Consider the following 23,548-nt stretch of genomic DNA (forward strand, 5'->3'; position numbering starts at 1 on the left):
TGTCTACCAGCTATGTTATAAATATTATTTGGCTAGCTAATATCAGATATGTTAGTCTTGTACGATTAGCCAATTTTTTTACACTAGACACGAACCCAAACCCCGTGTTCATAGCTAAAAAAAGAAAAAACCGAAACAATACTTCTTTTTTCAGACCTAGATATCAAATCCCTTACTCGACAGTTGCTAGTTGCTACATTATCTTTACTATCACGTCTATCTCATATGAGTTCAAAGAGCAGCTTATACAAAAAATCTAGACTCGTAACAATTTTTACGCAAGTCAACGAAAGATTTCATAATATACCTAGTTCGAGTGGAGCACCAAACCCGAGACTTCTCGATCCTGTAAATGGCAATTCTAACCCTTTATTACATTATAAACCGACACACCTGCACCAGTAATTACAGATCAGTTATAAAATAAGAAACATCCAAATATAAGCTTACCATTTTAACGAACACCTGATATTTATGGGGTCAGCAGAAATATAATCAACTTTAATAATGAAAACGGAATAATTAATGGTGTTTTTGTAAGTACATGGGAATGAAATAAACAAAATATTACGGGTTTACTTCTTTATAGGGTTGGTTTTACTGATCCACAAATTGTTGTATAAAGACAAACGAAAATAATGCGAAAATGTGCTTTTATCGAACTAAACAAAAATTATTGAATTAAACCGTTTTCTTAAAAATTGGGAACAGACTTAAGAAATGGCCTTTCACGCAAGCAAAGCCGGGTTGATAGCTAGTTGCTAAGTAAATTTCAGTCATTTTAACAAGTGACTTAAAAATGTCTTACCCATTTCTAAAACCGATTCCATAAACTATCCAATTCTAATAATTCCAAAAATGGAATTCGGCTATTTCAACCGATTTCTAACGTGGAAGTTTCTCGAAAGATGTAATTGGTAATTCTTATAATATAATCACATAATTTGATTATGTCTAGTCTAACTTTCGAGTTTTACAAGTGGCTTGTTTATGGATTCCGAGGTTCAATTTTGGTAATTCAATTTATAATTGGCGTGGTGTAATGAAAAGGGGAAAAGGGGAGGTGTAACTTGAAATGAAATCTAAAATTTCCAAAACTCTGATAGGTAGATTTTTCAAATCAAATTACTTTAATGCATCCATAGTGTACAGTGTAGTCAACAATTCTAATAAAGTAATATGTTCCAACTATAGGTCTTATTTTTGGGAACCGCAAAAGTACTTAATCTACTTACATGTCATTGATAACATTGTTTTGTCATTTCTTAAACTTAAATAGTTTCAACTTAAATAGTTTCAACTTAAATAGTTTAAGAAATGACTCAGAACCTTTGCCTGAATAGCAAGCCTAATATAATATTACAACAAAACAACCATAACATCCTATTAAAAAAAACACCCAAAAATCCCACACCAACAAAACATGGCTAATTTTCCAAACCCACTTACAACTCTTTCCATTTTAATCCATTCCTACTTCAACACACCTGTCCTTATACACCATTACTGGGTAACAACATGTCCTTTTAAAATGACCCCTCTCTTTAACACGCATTTGGACTATAAATCGTTTTAATTAATCACTGGGGTTAAAATGCACCCCGGGCGTCCATTTTGCACCCCTCACGGCAATTTTGCACGTCGATTTTTTTACCGGCAAACCGGTGTTTGACCGATTGACCTGAGGGTACGTGGTGACATAATTGCGCTTGTTATTTGTTAAAGGGGTAGGTAGATTAGGTGGTTGACGTGTGTGAAGGTGAGTGATTAGTCTGATTATATTATGTATATGAACTGATTTTTTATGTGTACACTGTATACGTAGGTTTTAAACTAAACACAAGAAGCCATTCGATTTTCTGTAGCTGTTATTACACATTTTTTTTCCATACCACTGTCAGGGGGAGATGCCTATTTTCAGCTGTGACTGGACATGATAATGGCTTTTTAAATGTTATTCACTTTGACAATTCCAAACTCAGTGATATTAAGTCTTTGAATGCCAATAGAAAACTGTTGAAGGCAAATCCTCCGCTAACGTCGGTCACCGGTGACCACCACGGCGTTCAAAGTGTTAATGTATTTTTTTTTTTTTTGTTGAACTATAATGCACTTAATAATACTTCGTTCGCTCGAGTCGCACTTGCAACCAATAAACCTACAAGAATAGTTATTCCATTCATAAGATCATAACACTACAACAGATCTGATAAATAATTCAAATACTTATTCCAATAGACAAAAGACTTAAAATCGCTTATTGCCAATAATCGGGCTGTATCAATCTCGTAACTTGTAATTGGATGATTAATTAATACTAAATTGTAAGGGTTAAGCTTTGTTTAGAGAATTTGTTCCAATAAGGAAACCTTGTATATTGTTTGAAAAGTGTACGAAGTTGAAATTTGTAATTAAGTCCTTTAAGATTTTCGGCAAAGCCATTATCGTTTAACTTGTATGGGTGTTTATTAATAGCATAACCATCAAATAGATACCTTATATGACTATTTTTTTATGGAATAGGGGGCAAACGAGTAGCCGAATCACCTGATTTTAAGCAATCAGCACCGCCCATGGACACTCGCAACACCAGAGGAGTTCCTGAGGCATGACTATATGATGCATGACAGTCCACTGCTGGACTATGGGGTTTCTTTATTCTACATGAAACATATAATCATCATGTTTGGCAGACTGGTAGAGATCGCAATTTTAAAGGTTCAAGTTTATCAGAGAGCACTGCTGGCTGATTGGACATCAGAAGCATTCACTAACAAGGCCGTATAACTTCCAAAACAACGTAAAAAATATTTTCCTACAACAAAGAAACAGTTTTATTCAAAGCTATCCTTTTGTTCTGTACCAAACAACAGACAGACTAATTAAACATTTAAACTAACTACAAAAACTTTTAACGAAATCAAAATCAAGTGAGACTAATTTGTCAACCCTTTGGTACAGGGGACAATACGACGAAAATCCGACAACTGCGACAAAATAAAACGACAACTACGACAAAATGAGTTGTCGGATTAATTCCTGTCGAAGTTTTAGAAGCGTGGCGTGTTGAGGGTTGACACTATTCAATGTTTCGATTAGACAATGGTGTAGCTGTAGAGATTACACTACAATAAATATTATAATGTAGTATTTCTACAACTACTTCTACTTATTCCACGTATTCCAGCTTAGGTTAGGTGTTATTTTTAAACCCATTAAAAGCCCGTTTCACAATGTCTAGTTAGCTGCTGCGTACGTTTATGAAAATATAATAACTACATGTGATCCGGTGTTGCGGACTGCCTAGCGGGTTACCGGGGCTCCGGCTCGAAAAGTAGGAGTAGGAACGGGTTGGTTTTTAGTCAGTAAGAGTCCTCTCGCCTCACCCAAGGCGCGAGAAGTAATTGGATGACTTTCCCTCTTAAAAAAAACTACATGTGATTCATAAAAAATAAGTATATCCACACAACTTTGACAGTTAACATCCCAGACATTCGATTAGGAACGAGGTGGTATTTAGCCAGGAAAAATCTAACACTCCTTCTCGTCACATCAAGAGTGGAAGAAGCTATTGATGTCCCCCCATTTCTCTTAAAAAAACAGTAGGTTACCCTTGAAAACATCTAACATCTAGCATTAATTAAACAACTATATATACGTCAGTCCTCAAAACTCCCCTTTAGAGTCATTTATAAAGGGACTTTGAAGCATCCTGCGGTAGACATGTCTCGTTTCCAATTCCGTGAGATAATTAAATGTACGCCAACACTTAAACTTCGGTCTCACTGTCAACCGAAGTTAGGAATGAGTTTTTCGACATCTCTATTTAGGTAGGCGGTTTGATTCGGACTCAAGTTTTTTGTGCTGTCAATGTTGATTTGTGTTAGAGGAGACTTTGTTTTTTTGTTGAAGAAAAGGTCCTTTTGGATTCTATTTTTCTATTTATCACGCCACGTGGAATCAGTAAAGCAGAGTATCTACATTAGTCTACCATCTCTCCTCTTACGGTTGTCATAAGAGAAAGCAAAGAGAACAAAAGAGAAAACTGTAATATTGAACCCACTGCTAACCATAAAGATGCAAAACATGACGTCTTGGGAAGAAGCTTGCAATAGATGTAACGCTAAAACTATGTATGTAATCACACTTTTGCCGACCACAAAAAACAATAAAACACCAAACACAATCCAAAAAGGCATTCAACTTTTAACAGACAGACAGACAGCAACGAGTGCATTGGACCGTAAAATCATCCACTACATATACAAAATGGAGAATTTTATAAGGACGGGAACACACGACATGTATCGATATAAATCACCCGAGAATCGTGACTCGAGTCCTTCCAATAGATGAATGATACGGAACACATTTCCCGAGTATCGATTACCCGTGACAGATGTTCGAATAATCGATTTGGGTTGCGAGAGAATTGAAAGTTTGTGTCAGTAGAGGTATTATTCCAGAATTAAATTATGGAACATAACAGTACATTGTAATAGTATATCTGTATTTAGCAAGAAAACAATTTACTTAAAGCGCTGAAATACTAAAACAACTAATTTGCTTAGCACTAAAATATTTTGATAAATTGCATGGTCTGCCATTTGATATCTCATTCATCAACATGATGAATTAGTTGAGACATCTTTATGAATAATTTTACTTAATACAAGTGACGAGAATAAAACTGTTTAACATAGTATGTTTCAGGCATATTAATCTCTAAAGAAGTACCTAAATTACTCGCAGCATCCATTGTTCGGTCACGTTTCCAGTCTCAGACTGAGTCTATAAAACCTAAACTAAAGACGAATCCCTCATATACATAAATTAACTATTTAAAACCTAATAACAATTTGACTAATGTTCATATCCGATATAGAGCGGAGCTGCGGACTACCTAGCGGGTTTACCGGGCTCCGGCTCGAAAAGCAAGAGTAGGAACGGGGTGGCTTTTAGTCAGTAAGAGTCTGACACTAGCTCTTGTCTCGCCCAAGGCGGGAGAAGTCATTGAATAAATAATACCTTGTTCCTGGCAGACACTCTTAATGAATCACAAGCACAAGCGATACAATAAAAAATAAACAGACAATAATTTTAATTAAACGACCAACACAAGCCAAAAAAACAAAATACACCTTGAACAATTAATTAAAATACAAAAAAAAAAACACCAAATAGTTATTTCAAATTGAATTCGCGCCAATTCCAATGTTTTTCGTAATGGCGACCGAAGCGTGCGTTTCGCGCTCTTTTCTTCCGCCATTTTTATTGGTCCTCTGAGTTGGATTTATGGCCCGCGATAATTGTACGGCAATAAACACTTGCAATACGAGCTTAATTAGATTTTAGAGGTCCGTTTTACAATTTATAAGCCGTCATTTCTACTGAGGAAGATTTAATGTTGTTTTTGAAACTTGGGGAAGGTAATTCACAATGAGAAACGGCATTTGTAATATTAGTCTTGGAGTTTTAATCAAAAGTGTTAATTGAAATCAATTTGTATTAAATTAGCAGTTAATTTTATGGAGCTACCTTTAAGTGTTTCTGTTTATTTTTGAGCTTATATTATTGCGGTTTTACTGCCGTTGTTGAAATCCTATTAGCTGTGACTAGTATTTTATTGAGCCTACATAATAGGAGCATCTTTAAAGTAAGTATGTCTTTAAACAGTTGTAGGCAGGAATGATCTGCATTACGTGAGATACAATGTGTTTTCTATTGTGCCTCATATACCGACAGACAAAAGGCTGATTCTGGCCGCTCCCTGGTCTTTGGAGGGAGCAAAAAAACAGAGCATATAATCTTATATTTGTTATCTAGATGATGAATCATTACTCAGGGAAATGTTACATTGAAAATTTTATAACAATGTACTATAAACAAACAACATCTTTTTTTAATATGATTTTCTATCACTATGATTTTCTCCTGTTTCCTGAGTGCGTTTACAAACATACAATTTAACATACTCATCTGTGAATCACACAAAGAGTAGTTTTATGAGTCAACCGGACCCGCTATACGTTGCATGGTAGCCAGTTGCCCAGCCACCGCGCCAACTGTGCAGTCAAAATGCATCTATCTTTAGACGTCCACTACCAAACATAGGTCTCCAACCTAAAACTAATTAAAACCATATGGTTTTAATTCATCATATCCTCATATCCCAAAAACTCATACAGAACCAACAGCAAAACACGTCAAAAAACCAAAAAAGAAACAAAAGGCCACCAATAAAAAACATTAGCAATTGTAAATGAGCTAAGAATTGAAAAGGGTTCATAACTTAACCCATAACTCTATGCGTATGGCAGCCATTGTTCTCCCACCAATCATTATAAGTTGCGAACTGTACGAGTAATATAAAGGCCCCGAGATCGCTACGATAATACTCGTAAAAACTCGATATTTGTTTTGTAATTTTAAATTGGCACTTTAGATTTGTATCACGCAATTAGTGTTTGTGCGTGACACTCATTAATTTTGGTGTTTTTTGATGTTTGATACATTAATTGGTGGAGATTTACATTTTAGACTCATCTTAGCTGAAAATTGAGCTCAGTCATGTACTACTGAAGCATAAACATGTGTCCAGCAGTAGAGAGAAACAAGCTAATTGTGACAATGTCCTAAATAACCTGAAAGAATAACCACGCAGTCATTTTTAGGAGGAGAGAATCATCCAATGACTTCTCCCGCCTTGGGCGATGCGAGAGGGAGTGCCAGACTCTCAATACTAACATGCGACTAAAACACCCGTTCCTACTCGAGAATGCTTTTGCGAAGACCGCCCGGAGACACGGAGTCCCGGTAACCCTCTAGGCACGGCGACCTCTCGCGCAGCTTTGTAATTGTGTCCAGTATATGACAATAGGCTCTCCTCCTATAACATGCGACTTAAAACACAAATGCGTTCCGCGCGCGCCTCAAAGAGCCATCAGACCACCACAGATGGGGCCCAGTAGGGCTGATGCTTAATCCGGAGCTGCGGACAACCTAGCGGGTTTACCGGGGCTCCGGCTCGACAAGCAGGAGTAGGAACGGGGTGGTTTTTAGTCAGTAAGAGTCTGACACTCCCTCTCGCTTTGCCCTGGCGAGAGAAGTCATTGGATGATTTTCCCCCCTGAAAAAAAAAAAAAAAAAAAAAAAACCCCTTCGAGAATGAAAGGCGTAACGTTGCATCCTAAATAACCTCTCATTCATAAATCCAGTTAAAACCCTCTATTTTCTTTCCTAACCAATCCAATCCGCTTTGATATCGAACCTATAAAAAGGAAATAAGTAGAAGTCGGTGCTAAATTAATATCACGCAGCTTAGTTCTATCGGGGTAATCAGGAATCAAGCCCAGAGTGCACTTACAGAAAGAATTAATCGGTACCATGCTTCCTTGTCACGTAAGAGGGGAAATGGGACAGAACTAGTGGTTGTATTACGTGTGGTCATTGCTATTGCTATGAAGAAGGGAATTGACATTTTGAGTAGACATATATATACAATAGATAAATAGTGTATTAGAGATATTGTAAAAAACCTTCTTAAAGAGTAACGATGGAGTTTCTTGCTCGTTCTTCTCCATTCGAAGCTACACTTTGGAACGAGCGCCTAGCTTCACTGACAGACAGACTGACGGACAATTCAATTTGACGTTTCAAAAGTGCCTTATTTAGGACTAATTGAAATAAATGCTTTGACTTTGACTTTGACAATTTGCTTTCACAACAAGAATCAATCTTTAACCATCTTATCTTATTTTAACAGTGGTACCGCGACTAATAAGCCAAAGATTTTGTGTTTATTTTGCTATAGTCGATAGGTCAAAAAGTCTCATTACTATTAATTAAAAATTTTATGTAAAACCCAGTTAAATTTCGTAAGCCAAACCTTTAAGATTCGAGAAAGAAAAATTATATAAGGTTCCGCTCGTAGAAGGGAATTACAAACAGCTGAAAGTTCATCCTTACATACCATACTACTTTTGCAAACTATAATAAACTACGCTCAATAATACTACAAAGAACAAGTAAATATATGAAAACCATTTACTTCAATCAATCTTGTTATGTACCTATAAAAGGGGTGATGTTAAGACCGGCCACGCATAAATTAAGCATTCGCTATCCCTTAATTTGTGGTACACCCTGAAGCATTACTTTTAAGGGAAACTCGACCTTAATTACAGTTGTAAATAAGACTTACAAGAACAAAATAAAAAATAAAAGCAAAGAAATTGTAAGGGTTTTCGTTTTAAATAAGATTTACTATATTGCCATATTCTGGGCACAATTATGAACTCCGTGCCACTACAGAAGATTTTCAAAATCATATACTCAATATTTAATCGATTCTTGAGTCGAGTAAAATAGAAAAATCATCACCAATCCATCTTCTACAACGGAGAAGGAAGGAGCATTAATCACCACGCTTGCTCAAAACACATTGGCAACGAAAGTAAGGCTTTTTTGAGGGGGGGAAATTCATCCAATGACTTCTCCCATCTTGGTCGAGGCGAGAGGGAATATCAGACTCTTACTGACTAAAAATCACCCCGTTCCTACTCCTGCTTTTCGAACCGGAGCCCCGGTAACTCGCTAGGTAGTCCGCAGACGACAGTAAAGCCTAGGTTAGGTTAGGACTGCCGTACAACAATAACCAAATACCTTCATATACAATATGGCTAGTGCAATATTATGACACATACAATTCTTATTGCCATTTTACACCCAACACGTAATAGTTGCCAAAATAATAGCGATTGTATTGAAAGAAATGCCTCCTAACCTCATATATCGACGAATGGTAGACCGACATAGATTAATCCGCGATGCTTTATTTTGTAGTGTAGCGTCGATAGACTGATGACTGGCAGAGGATTCTACTATGGGTTTAATTGACCCTGACTGGAAAATACTGTTGGGCCTTTTTGATTTTAAAAACTTTGGTATTGTAAGTCCCTTTTGAAAGTGTAAAGGTTTCGATTACCCAGTTGAAAACTATTTTTATAATAAATATAGTGATAACATCAACGCCGCCGCCATTGAAGTTGAAGTCAGCGTGCGTATTTGCCAGGAGAGGCGCACAACGCAAGCACTAACTAGTAGGCTATGCGACGTCACCACATCTGCGCACGTTGCTCATAATGAAGAGTCCCTCTGTGGCTCGAAATCAGTAGGGCTTTTCTTAGAATATTTACGTGAGTAAATCGTTGTTTTTAATGAATCAAGTTGAGAATTGAATTTGAGAATTGAATTGTATGGCGAAAAGAAGATGTGTAATTGTGTGCAGTAGGTACCTAAATAGTTTTTATTCAATTTGCAATACTCCCAAACTCATCTGTGAATAATTCGTGGGATGTTATATGTATATGTATGTATTATTATGTATGTTCTTTCTCATGAAACAAGCCAAAAGCGTTTATTCTCGCATTTCGAGTAGTTTCAAATTATTTTTTGTTCCAAACCGAATTAAAATGTTCTCTCCAAGTTAGAACGGAGTTGAAACGTGCTATCTTTTTGTTTGTTAAAAAAAAAACAAGTATAGCAGTTGTTCGGTTTTTGTTTTATGTATTTTATTTTATCGTACAATCGCGAAGTTTATGGTACAGCATTTTGGAGCTATTGAAATGTATGTAGAAGATGATATAAATATGTATTATGAACTATGAAGTTCCCGCTGAGTCTGCTAAATGTTAAAATCTGGATTTCAAGGATTATTCAGAATCTATTCAGCCATCTTCAAGTTTTAATAAAATATTTTGCAATATATATATAGATTTATAAAAACAACACTTATATTGCAGACACTAATCATCGTCATTATTTCAGTCCATCACACCGCCCGAATGAAGTAGCTTGACTCTCTCAAGAACTCATCGAACTAATAACATAACTAGTAAGAATTGCTCATAAGTATAATAAACACCAGAGGAGAGAGAAGACCTAGATTTCTGGAGCTCAGGTGGGAGAAGTAATTTGATGATTTCCCACGCTCAAAAAAAAAAAAAAAAGATCACAGAAATTAAAGAAATACAACTACAAAACTGTCCTTAATACAAAATTATTCCCGACTTAAACTTTACGTAATTTTCTACACACATTTTACAGCAAATAATCCTGAAAACGTCCAAATAACATTGAGCCGGTGTAAGTAAAGCAATTTCTCGGGGCCCATCAAAACGGGATCGTGACGGACTACTGAAAAATGTTTCAGAAGTGATGTAGTGCCACATTAGGTGTCGCAAACTCCTATTTAAATGAGACAAATGACGGCAGTGCTCAACTTATTGAGAGGGTGAGGATACGGTGGGCGCGGGACGCGGGAGCGGGAGAGTTCGGTATTTGCGATTTATTTTGAAGAATGTTGTAGATAGTTACCTACTTGGTGTTTTTAATAACAAGTAAGTTTGTATGTAGTTGTTTAAAGTAGTAGTAGAGTTATTCTCTCTAGGTAGATAAAGGTTTAAAGTAGACTTTAATGTTTGGTAGGTTTGAATAACAGATACTATGGACGTAAATTGTACGAATGAACAAGGTAAGCAGAAAAATAACTTCAGTAATGTTACTATGACGTAATATTCCACTCAATAGCTACAAAACTACACTTTTTAAACTCAAAAACGAATTTAGACATAGTAGGTTAATAAGACCTTCATATTAACCACTTTCTTTACTATTCCCCGCCCCGCTCATCGCTCCGCCTATCACCAAACTCGCGCCCATAAACACAAAGAGCTTAGCTTTGAAAACTTGTTTGTTTCCACTTGAGAAGCGAGACCGTTTGTATTTTTGGAATAAACCGCGTTTCAAAACAATGTTTTCATGAATTTCAGGGCTGAACACTGAACAAGTGAGCCGTAATGTATGAATTTAACTTTGCAAACTTCTAACGTGATATATTTCAGTAAATTTTCATATAGAAGCTTATTTATTTTATTTTTATTTGAGTGTTTTGTTTTGTATTGAAGAGCTATTAATAGTAGTTGACTCTAAGAGAGGAACAAGCAAGTTTAATATTAATGAAAAATATTTATAAGAGGTAGTTATTATCCCGATATTTATTATTGAAGACCATTTCTCTTGCATTTCTATATTTTTTTTAAAGGAACAATCAAGTACATGATTTCTTGGTTTCCTATTCCCCAGGTTACTTGATACTTAAACACTAAGGGTTATGTTATAATCGAAAACCTACACCTAATACCATCTACTAATCGAACCCAAGATCACACAATCAACTGTCAGTATTATAACTACTAAACTAAACAACATAATCAATGGACTTTTAACACACCATTACAAAACCCTATAACCACAATCTATTTTTACCCAACTCAGTCATCAAACCCTGAGCCAAATCACGGGATACCAATAAAAATACTATTGTTAGAACAAGTAGGGCACGATACTAGTTCACGATGACATACAGACAGACAGATGGATCGTTTTATAGTGTGTGACAACGCAGCTGTGATAATAGTGTTTGAAATCTGAAGATTTGTTTTTAAATTGGAAAGATTCTGTTGATGTGTAACATGGAAGAATGATTTTGTGGTTTAAATGATCATGTTTAATTGGTTATTTAGTAGGTATCCTCATCAGCAACAGCCCGTGAAAGACCAGAAAGATTTTCCATAATGTCCATTTCTTTTCTTCTCCTTTTATAATATCTTCTGATTTATTTTATTGCGGGATCCAAGACAGTTATTCATGTTCCTGAGACGCGCCGGACTTCAATATTTCGGTGTTTTCATTGTCGTATCTACTGTGGATCCTGGCTTCTAGGAGTTGCAACAGTTTGGAAGATTGTGACGGGCTTCTACCATAATCAGGTGGTCGGAGATCCGACAATTAATCTAAATTCAAAATCTCTGGATATATCTAAGTTTTTGACAGAGACTCCATAAAACTAAAGTCAAAATATCGGTCTTAAACCAAATCGCGTCTGCCGCCTCTGGGTCTACTGTTATGACACCTGCAAGAACTTGCGCCTGTTTCCCAATTTTGTATACACCAAAAACTTACAATGCTATAGATCTAACTACAGATTACTCTTCCTCTTTTGACACCATTCAACCATCTATAAATACTGCATTACATCACTTCCCGGGAAACTAAGGTAGTAAACAGACCGCGTGACGGACACGCGTCCAAATCGCGAGTGTGTTTACATCCTTACATCAAGTGAGTGAAGTGAGTGAGTTTGTTTGTGAGTTTGTGTAAATGTTTAGATAACATCACTGTCTGTTCTGCTGATGATTTATAGGGTTTTATGGAGTCAAGGGCGTTGGGATGGTTAAGATAGGATTTCCAGATTAAATTTTTTATCTACCTTTAGTACTGGCTACCTTTTTGGGGTGATATTATCTACTATCTACTATCTCTATCTACTCGTATGAAATTAGAAGTTCGATTTTTTTAAACTATGTCGTTGGTTGAAAGGTCGTAAGTTTATTCTCTGGTCCGGCAAAGTATTATTAGATTGTATCGATTTCGAAAATGCTGCTACCAAGGAAACGACTGAGCCAGGCAAAATATCGTTGTATTTTTTTTCGGTTTAGCACCGAGTTTCTGGGATTTCTGCTTATACAGGGTGACTTTGAATTCGACGTATTCCTCTCGGGAGGTGATAATACAACTAATTTCCTACAAAAATAGCCCTGAGGTCCTTGGGCGGAAAGTGGCTAGTTTCTGAGATATTCAACATTTTTGGTTTTGGTAAAAATATCCCGAATTGATTACAAAAACATCAATAAATAAAAAAATACTGGTTGGATTTTAGTTACATCATCTATACTTTCTACATATAACAATTACTAAAACACTATGGTAAAATTATTTACAATATTCCCAAAAACAGAAATACATTCGTTGTAAAAGACCCAGTATTTCCTGACAACTCCTCGCCTCCATCACGAGAGAGTCCTGGATTGATTGCGGCGAATACTTGGCAGCTACGCGCCCGCAATGCAGACTGACGACTGATGCAGTGTATATCATTTGATGGGATAATGTAGCTGTTTGTGGTCTGGCTCTCTGACTATTCTCATGAGTGGTGATGGCTCTTGTAGTATGAGGAAAATTGTATGATGTTTTATCATGAAATAGTTGCTTAGTATACATTTCAGTCTTATATTGGTAGGCAAAGACTTCAATCAATATGTATTTACAGTTATACAAGGAAACAGAACCTAAAAACAAAAAAAATATAATAAAACTAAAAATTACTTACTAGGTATTTACAATGCATCAAAAAACCGCATTGATGTCAATAGGGTAACTGACAATAGCCCAGAAGAAAGTACGTTGAACGATGAGTAGTATATTAGCCGCAACAAAGTCAACAGATCAGAAAAAAGTATTGCAAATTCAAATGTTTGGTGTATGTATCATAAATAATGTATTATTTCATTAAATTTGTATCCAAAATTTAACATGGTCATTTCAATTATCACAAAAAAATCAGCAATGTATATTCATTAGTTCTACATAGCTCAAAAAACTAAATTCCCATTCTTAAGGTCCTACCTTAGCATGATAATAACACAACTCACATCCAAATCCCAACTTAAAACTTTTAAACTTAAAGTCTAACAACCAGACTAAAGTTTATAATTTAAATGGCACACAACAAAAGCCTATCCAGCATAAATTTGCCAGTCTAGACTCAAAACTAGCCAGACGCTCTAACAATCCAGGCAGGGAAAATATTTCTAGCATTTCCTAGTAACTTAGACGATTTCATTTCCATGGGTTTCCTACGAATCTACATAACTTTGAAAGCGGTACGTGGATTTCGATTAAACATGCATTTGTCGTTACATTGCTGTTTTTGTTAGCGGTGTAGGTTTGGTTAGGTGAAGAGAGCGCGCAATGTAAAACGTAGGGGCTTAAATGTCGCTGTTTAATCCAGGTGTTTCGTGTAGTTTAAGTGTATGACATACGGTTGTTAAGAATAGGAAGCAATGAATTTTATAACACAGTGTACACTTGTACAGTGTACATGAAGTAATCATACAAGAAACAAGACAGTAGTAGTATTGAGAATTAAAGATCCATGGATTATCTCAACATCATTATCATATCAGGTACCAGTGCCGAGCATTGACCCTTCACTAGTCATTACCAGATCAGTACCATTAGTACTAGTTTGCTTTACGTTTAACAACATCGAAAAGATGGCGCTTTTTGTTGATTGGTTGGTTCATTTGAGCCGGTCAATCAGAGCGCCGAACGCGTTCTCATCAAACGTAAAGCAAAACTCGTACTAAGGGTACAGCCAATTAGAAACGACCTATATCCAGTGACGTCACATCAAATAATTAACAAACAATAGCAACATAGCATTCCGTCCTATAGGAATAGGGGTCCTGTCCCCAAACACCGGGGTATTTCATTAACCTTTTGAACGCCACGGACGTTTATAGACGTCTAACGAAATCGTGCCAAACACGCCACCGACGTCTATAGACGTCAAGAAAACGACATTTTTTAAATACAAAATTAAATATCACTAAATTAAGTTTTCTGTGTTTCTTTTTCCTATTATTTCAAACTACTTTAGTGAAATATTCGTAAATTGACACAAAGATATATTCATTATTTGGTACAAGAAAAAACAATCGTCAAATATTGCTAATCGAAATCCGTAAAATTGTGTATTTCCCCACGCCACAGACTCAAGACACGTCAGCTAGTGATGGGTAGGTAAGGTAACTTATATTCCAAATTTATGAAATATTTTATTGAAAGTAGCTTACATTACTTTGACAATTACTTTTTACTGACAAATATTCGTATCTGAATATTCCTAATGTATAATATTTAAAAAAATGTGGGAAAGAACTTATTTGATATACTTAAATCGATAGTTTACTGTCCACTCTCGCGCATCCCTATGTAAGAGCTCATAGACAGTTACCTGTACGCCACAGACGGGAATAGACGTCAAGCGGTGACGTCATTAGCGCTACGGGAGTCTGCTAGTGCTTTACTACATTTATTAAATTATGATCGGTGGTAATATTATGAAGCATTATTATTGTGCGAGGCTATATTAAAAATGGCTGACAGTCAAATGATTACTGAAGAACTCCTTCGTGTGTTAGGAAATGTAGAAGAGGATGACGAATTTTCCGAAGCAATATCTCTATACGAGGACCAGGACCTAGCGACCCACGAAATGCGGTGTTCGCAAGACTGGTCGCTTTTGAATTGGATCGAGTGCCAGAAGAAAAACGGTCAGTCACATATGTCAATATACTGAACGTAATAAGAAAAGTAAGTGTAGCAAAAGGACTTGGATGACATAAGTTTGCCAAGTTTCGAAGAATCCGACTAATAATTATATGTAAAATTATTAAATTGTTTTAAATAATAAAATATTATTATTTTTTATGTACCACAATATCACATGATCACATCCCTATCGCATGCGAGCCAAGTTGTCAAAGTCGTGCCAGCCACGCCGGTAGACGTGTCTTCACGTCGGCGGATGACGTCACGAACCAGATTAGTGATGTACCTTATTATATTATTGATTTATTCGTTTGTAGTTCTAATGCTTTTAGGTTGCTTAGAACTTAGTAACTGCTGTTTAATGATAGTATGATACCAAATAGGGTCAAGTTAAATAAAAGACCAATGCAACGAATAATATTTATTTAAAAAATATAGAACGAAAAGCACGGATTCATTGGTTATCGATAACTTTTCGTTAAGATGTTGGAATCACTATTTTTTTTGTAGGTTTTTGTACTGAATTTGTGGCTTGGCGTAGAAGGGGCGCCGATGTGTTTACGCTCTGGCGTTCAAAAGGTTAACAAAGTGCTACCAAAATCCTACATCATAAAACATAATCCAAACAGTCCGTTTGTCCAAAGAGGTTGATGCCTAGGGTTTGTACAAAGGACTAAGAGCTTAGGTCTTAGATTTGAAGACTTAGGGCGACCTGGCTTTGTGGCATTATGGTACATGTGTAAAGTGTAACTGGTATTTTCAGTGACATTTTATAACATTGATTGAGTGGATTGTAATATTGTATATAAATAAGTAAGTAAGTAATAATTACTTCATATAATTGCATTTATGTACAACTTATCTACAATAATTGTAGATAAGTTTAATTGCCGGCTCGACCGGAGTAATACCATGGTTTTACAGCAAACCGACGTGAAACAACGTTTGCGTTATGTTTCCTTGTTTAAGAGAGGTTACAGGAGGCCCAATTACCCTTACTCACGTAACTGTTTGACGAGGAACTCGACTAGTAGGTATCAAACTATACTAGAGGCTCACATTAATGAGCAGCATTTCGCAACCCACAACTAGCATGGCTTGAAACTAGTCGAGTTCCTCATCAAACAGTTACGAGAGTAAGCCGATAACATAATAATTAATATAGTATGTCCCCTCAAATGTACTTTATACACGTAACCAAAATGTCCACCATCCTCCCCACCCGTATGTGACAATGAAAATCGGTGCACCGCCGAACTCCCAGCATAGTTAGCGTCGCGCACATTTAAATAACTTGCAAATTATTCTGCGCGGGCGCTTCTCGCTGGCAGCCATTGTTTAAGCACCTCTTAGCAAATGTCGCACTTATTTTACAGTTATTTGAGAATGGTCACGTGAAGTTTACTTGTAGGCTGTTTCGTGATTGTATAAAAGTATAAGGTATATTTTATATTTCATTTCCTTAAACATTTTCTACAAAAAATTGTCATAGTTTGACTTGTATTGTGTTTCGTCGTGTGAGTGAGGTTATTGGAGCCCCAATTACAGCCCTCCTCGATCTCTCCAATCCTCGATTCCCTAACAATCCTCAAATACCGAACACCCAAAACTCTGGCAGTGCACTAGAAATGCTTTGGTGTTTCGGGTGTTCATGGGCGACGCCAAATACTTATCATCAGGTGATCCATCAGTTCGTTTACCGGCTTATACAATAAAAATCTTTTGATGGTATTATATTATTATAACTTATTTACACTACCAGCAAATATACACATAAAACCACCGAAGCGTACCACACACACACATACACACTAAAATAACAATAAATAATGAACACAAGACAAAAGCGTGTAACTGGTAACGTCTTGTCAGATATTCAGGCAGTTTGCTTGAGAGAACTCGACGAGATATGCAAATTCGGGTAACGTCATAACGGGCCCTCCTTAAATCAACTAACTGCAATGTTATGCAGTCCTAGTACATCAACACATCAAGTTGAGCAAAACCAGTATAAACTTGACCGTCGAATGTGTTGAAAGATAATACAGAGCGAGGTCATGATAAACTGGTTTCTATGTAGCTTAATTTTATGCAGTCTTGGTATATTCAGACGGTGACCTGTCGGCTTAATCAACGTAACTATTTACTACAAACAAATTTGAACCTACTAGCTTAAGCCAGTGGCTTTGCCCGCGATCTTGTGAGATAAAAAGTAAAAGAACTCGACTAGTTTCGAGCCACGCTAGAGGCTCATACTCATGAGCAGCATTCCGCGACACCTAACCGAATGTCGCGCTACTACAATATGAGCCTCTAGCACGGCTCGAAAGTAGTCGAGTTCCTTGTCAAACAGTTACGTGTGTAAGCACAAGTTATAATATAATCAAAATGGCTCACCTATCTTAGCTTAGGGGTTCCCTTAAAATCTAGGAGAGATTGGTGGAAAGGGTCATTAATCTTCTTTGACAACGCGGACAAAACTGAACGCTTCTAACTCGGAATAACGAGGAAACATCCTGATTTTGTCTCAGCCATTTTCAGGACTAATTAGGGTACGTGTTACTGAAAGTCGGCATGAAAGTCGTTTTTATCGCCTGAAGACTGATTACTGAAAATTACTCAAGACAGTTTTTTTCCTTCCTCGTCCTGAAAGATTGACTATGCAGCATTAGTTTGTGTTTCAGATAAAAGGATTGATGCTCCTGAAATTCAGGGGTTCAACTGAAAGTTATTACAGTGCTGTTAATTTTGAACTTTGAACAGATTAGAGTTTAAATGGACTGTCAGTTAATTAATAGTGGGTTCAGGTTTTTTTGATGCCTCGTTGAAACCGAACACAACGCCACGGTTTTGATTCTTGAGTTAGTCAAAGTATTAATGGAGATTTTGGAATGATTTTTTTGTAAATGCACGAATTTTGGAATTGTGCTTGGTGTAGTGCGATTGCTTTACCACCAGTTATATGGGTTGTATAACATAACTGATCGGAAGAGGATACCACACCATTCTTTTAAGCATTAAAAGACCACACTTTCATAAGGAGTCTGGTGTACTTTGCTCTCCATCTTGAGACACCAAAATTCAACACTATAACAGCAAAGATCTGCTCCTACCAACAAAAAACGCATTAAGCCCCCTCCTCTCATTAAACCCCAAAAAGGGGTCAAGTTAATACCCCCATCATTAACAAAAACCCCTCAAAAATTCTTTGTTTTCTTTCCTTTTTAATGAAAATACATCAAAAAACCGTAAGGAAAGAATTTGACACCGACCGACGGAAAACTTTGTATCCTTTGCGCTTTCAAAGACCTGAAAACTGTAATTGCAGCGTCCGTTAATTAATAAGGACCTTCATACTTTTTTAAAACTTCAAAGATTTGTGTAGGGCTGTCACTTGTTATAAAACAGAAAGAAAATAACAGTGTCTTAACTTGAAATGCTTTTAGGAGTAAGATGTAGATACAAAAATAACACCCACTTTTCATATCACCCAATTTTCGAAAGTGACCTTATTGAAATGCACCGGAAAAAATCCAAATTCTCAATTAAAACGTCGTGGTGAACAGGGGCTTTAAGACGCTCGTTTCTCATGCATGAGGGTGCCGGTTTGAAACCTACCAGCGGCAAAGTACCAACGTGACCTTTTCCGAATGGGACTTTCTACGATTATTTAGACACCACCGACTAACGGTAAAAGAAAAAACATCGTGAGGAAACCTGCGCTTATAATTTCTGCCAAGTTTGAAATCGCCAGCCCGCATTGAGCAAGCGTGGTGATTAATGGTCAAACCTTCTCCGTGCGTGAAGTGGACTTTGGTCAGCGCAGTAGCCACTTATAGGCTGTTGAGAAAAACTAAACACCTATCCAGGATAGAAAAGGTGTTATGTTATCTCATGTCTTCTATATAAGAATATCTCTTTTAAATCTCTTCCTGACATCCCTAATTTCTCAAGAAGTTAAGAACCTTGGACGTACAACACAAGGAATCTCTCAGTAACGACACAAGTCAAAAGTTTTTGAGTAATTATCCTTTTATATTCGCCATTTTGAATTTTGAAATGACAATTATACTAGTTATTGTTTAAGGAACAATGATGAAGTCCAAAAAAGGGTTGTTTCCATGTTAAGGAAAATAGAAAAAAGTTATAATTTTATACAAATTGCGAGTAAGTAGTCAACTCGGACCACATGCCTACGGCCCATTTGGGACGAGTTGGGGAAATTAAAAATAAATTAAGTTTTTAGTGGTCAACTCGTCCCACTATTTTTTTTTGTATGGATTTTTAAACTTAATCAATGTTTGGTACAGTTAGCAACACAAGATTAAAAATATTTTTTTATAGTTTTTTTCTTTACTTTCGTTTTGTTCATAGATTATTTCATATTAAAAAATCCTGACGAAGTAAGAACCTCTTTTTTTAGTGTCGGTTAAATAATTTACTACCTAAATTTTTTTAGCAATCGCACAAATTCATGTGTTAACCAAAATTACTAAGAATAGTAAACATGTGTGGCTTAAACTATGGTCACTTATGAAGTAAATGATAACATAGATAGAATGAAGTTCCTAGAAAATCTTTTGTTTTCAACAAAGTAATAGAACTTTATTATTTCCACAGTAACCCTTTTGCTACTGACTGTACCTTATCTCATTATGGTTGTGACGTGGGACGAGTTGACCACTAAAAATATTATTTTATTTTATTTTCCCCAACTCGTCCCAAATGGGCCGTAGGTATGTGGTCCGAGTTGACTACTTACTCCAAATTGCTTGTTCAATGTGTATGGATGGAAGGACCAAGACTGGGTAAATTGCGTGAATAATCAAAGTCGAAGCACTTGTTTCAATTAATCCTAAATTAGGCACTTTTGAAAGGTCAAACTGAATTGTCCGTTAGTCTGTCAGTCAGTGAAGCCAGGTACTCGTTCCAAAGTGTAGCTTCGAATGGAAAAGAACGAGCAAGAAACTCCATAATGATTTGAAAAATGGGTAAGAATTCAGCACTATTAGCGCAGAGGTTGGGCGCCCAGTTGTTGTACAGCGCTTTGTATATTCGATTCCAGCATGAAACAATCACTGTGTAATCCACAAACTATTAATTTGGGTCTAGATGTAAACTGTATGCATAGTTACGTATTTGTAAACGCACCCACGACACAAGCGAAAGTTTTAGTCTGCTGTAAAATCTATTTTTAGGTAGATAAAGACTAGATATCATCTGCCCACCTCAAAGAAATATAATAACCGTAATATTAATTAATTCCACAACCATTTATATAATTGAACCTTGGTACCTAAGCAAACAGTAATAATATCGTTATAATAACACCTATATGATTATTTGGTTAGGTTAAGTTTATTTTAGCTAATGGATAGACCAGACCTGTCAGGCTTGCATATCAATTAATTTAACTTGTATTATGATATATGTTTATTTTAATTCAAATTATTATATTAATTGTATTGAGATAGATATATTATTGTAGTGCTCTATTATTACGACTTTAGAAATTGGACAAAAATAACTGTGTTTTTTTTATTAGACTGGTCCTACCATACCTTAGAGTATTCAAAATAAAGACTTAGTTAGCTTAGATTAATTATCCCTTTGCGACAATATCGAAACATTTGCTAATTTAATTTAATTAAGATAACACCTGATGAAAGATGCACAACTTATTTTTTATCATAAAAATGTACCTACATGTTAACAAACACTATCAATAGTATTACAGTCGCTTTAAGCTATCAAGAACAAAACTGATAACAAGAACACTCACCTCCATCCTCAGGAATATTAAGCAGCTTCTTCGCACCAGGGCTGGGTCCCCTAACCGCCGACAGCGCCCTCTGCAACGTTTCACTAATGGGCTTCCCACCGGCACACTGCCCAAACACTGTCACTATAACTAAACACCGCACTACACTGGAACTGAACCCCTGTACTCTGCGCCAGCTGGAATCGTGTTTGCCCATCTCGAAGCGCATTGATCCCATCGGTGGATTGGATTCTGCTACATGTTTCGAGACATCTGTAACAATGGAAAAAGTATGTTTTAGTATACAGAAAAAGTATAATATCAACAATTATCAACCATTATTTCATTATCAACCATTATTTATCTTTATTCTCTTATTGTAATTAGTATAAGGTACTAATTACAATAAGAGAATATGCATGTAACTGTTTTTTTTTGTCCCTAATCAATAAAATAAAATAAAAAAAAATATCATCAACAGCCCATATGGTAGATTAGGAGCCGCTGCAAAAGACGGTTTGCCATTATTTGCTTAAGACTTTGCCAACAAAAATCTCTTACAAGGCGAATCCTCCGCTAGCACCGGTTATTGGTTGGAGATCTAATGTTTAAGAACAATGTCCATTTTTAAGGGGGAAACTCATAATCAGACATTGTTAGACTCTTGCTGATTAAAAACCATCCCGTTCCTACTCCTGCTCTTCGAGTTGGAGCCCGATAACCCGCTAGGTAGACAGCAGCTCTTACTACAGTCTCCGGTAACTTTATGTAACACAAATTATAATACAAAGATAATTATGCTTTTGGAGTTCATTTAAATTAAGAAATGTTCCAATAAGATCGATGTCTATATTTCGCAAAAAAATCAGCTGAGTGACTAAAAGTACTCCATAAGAATTACAACTATCAAAAACTGTATTACATTACTTCTAAATCCTTTATCAAAAACACGCAATATAATAACAATATCCATTTCCACATAAAATATCACAATAACCTGGCAAAATAATTAATTAGTCTAGCCAATTAATATGAAAATATTTAGCAAACGGCTAAACATAACTAATTAAAGTAAACAGATTTTGCTTTCATATCGCTTTCCGTCTTTATTTAATTATTGTTTCCAAAATTTTCAGTTCTAATTTAATTTCTTTCGAACCGTAGGACCAAAAGGACCGAATTTTGTGGTCCTTTGGCATTTTATATGATTTTTTTGTAGTTTAAAAGGTTTCTTACTCAAATTAGAATGCCAACTAATTATGAAAACGCAAACATTTTGTTTCTAACATCTTCAGGTCTTATCTACTCGGCGAATTTTATTGAAATTTGGGATTCATGTAGTTAGCAGTACAGAGAAGGCTTCCCTTTATACGAACAAAGCCGAAAGTATAAGCTAGTTATTAATAAACGTAACAAAACTATTCTCTTAATAGTTTTGTCACGACTTTTATGATGTTTATACCTATAGTACTTTTTGTTTCTGAGCACTGACAGAATATAGATACATGTTGAGAAGATAACAATATAAAATTCAATAGGACATATATAAATATAAATGTGAAAATTTGTTTGTTTGGTAATTTGTCTGCCAATCACACTGAAAATGCAGAACGGATTTCGATGACAATTGGTATACAGACAGGGTATGAGCTGACTTGGGTGATATTTTTTATTCCACGGTAACGCGGTTAAAGCCGCTGGTAGAAGCTAGTTTACTGTAATTTTATGTAACAATCCCATAACTGAACCTAGGTAAATACTTTCAAGTTACTACAAAACTCAAGTAACTCAACTAGACTTTAAATAACATGATACGAGTACTTGTGCATAAGGTTCAACTTTAACCGATATCAATAAGAGGTTTAACTCGTTCAAATGTAACTTAGGAAGAATTTGTGTTAGCCTTATGTAAGTGGGTGTAAGTTTAACTTAAGTCTAGTTTAGTGTTATAGTTAAAATGCTTCGACTAGACTGTCTTGTTGGTCGAGTGGTCAGAAGAGCGACTGTCTCGGGTTCGATTCCCGGGTCGGGCAAAGAATTACTGGGCTATTTTCGGTTTTTCGAAAATTTCTCAGTAGTAGTACGGAGTCTGGAATTGAGTCCAGTATATGGCAATAGACTCACCCCCTATAACATGGGACTTATAACACAAATGATGAAGAGTGGGTGTACATTGTACAGTGGCTTTACGTGGTATGAGGTGCGCCTCTGCCTACCACTTCGGGGATAAAAGGCGTACTAACTGTCCGTGGATTTCTTTATATGGATTGGACGTGAATTTCAGTTTTACATCCTGGGTAGGGCAAACTTTTAGTGGGTTTTTTGAATTGCATTAGCTAAATTTAGGATACATTATGTTTAAAGATGGGATTCCAATTTTAGGATCACCTTCTGGAAGCCAAACACCAACATAACCAAGAAAAAAAATCTCTACACTTAAGATATAAAGAACAGAACAGCATTATAAATGTACGAACTCCAACGAATGGATGCACAGACTTCTATACTTCGGAAGTCCCGAAGTCCCAACTTCTGCCAACTTCTCACGCG

At 36.1% G+C, this 23,548-nt stretch overlaps 1 protein-coding gene across 2 annotated transcripts in view; it reads right to left on the minus strand.

Moving 5' to 3' along the window:
* The window catches only part of LOC118280755 (uncharacterized), a 597,023-nt gene that overhangs the window by 396,692 nt on the left and 176,783 nt on the right, over positions 1–23,548 (minus strand). For both annotated transcript variants that reach the window (XM_035601126.2, XM_050699612.1), the window contains exon 2: positions 21,020–21,271. In XM_035601126.2, coding sequence (XP_035457019.2) covers positions 21,020–21,236 — 217 coding nt within the window. In that variant the 5' untranslated portion in view covers positions 21,237–21,271. The remainder of the gene's footprint in view (positions 1–21,019; positions 21,272–23,548) is intronic.

Source organism: Spodoptera frugiperda, chromosome 16 (assembly GCF_023101765.2).
Source record: "Spodoptera frugiperda isolate SF20-4 chromosome 16, AGI-APGP_CSIRO_Sfru_2.0, whole genome shotgun sequence".
NCBI lineage: Eukaryota > Metazoa > Arthropoda > Insecta > Lepidoptera > Noctuidae > Spodoptera > Spodoptera frugiperda.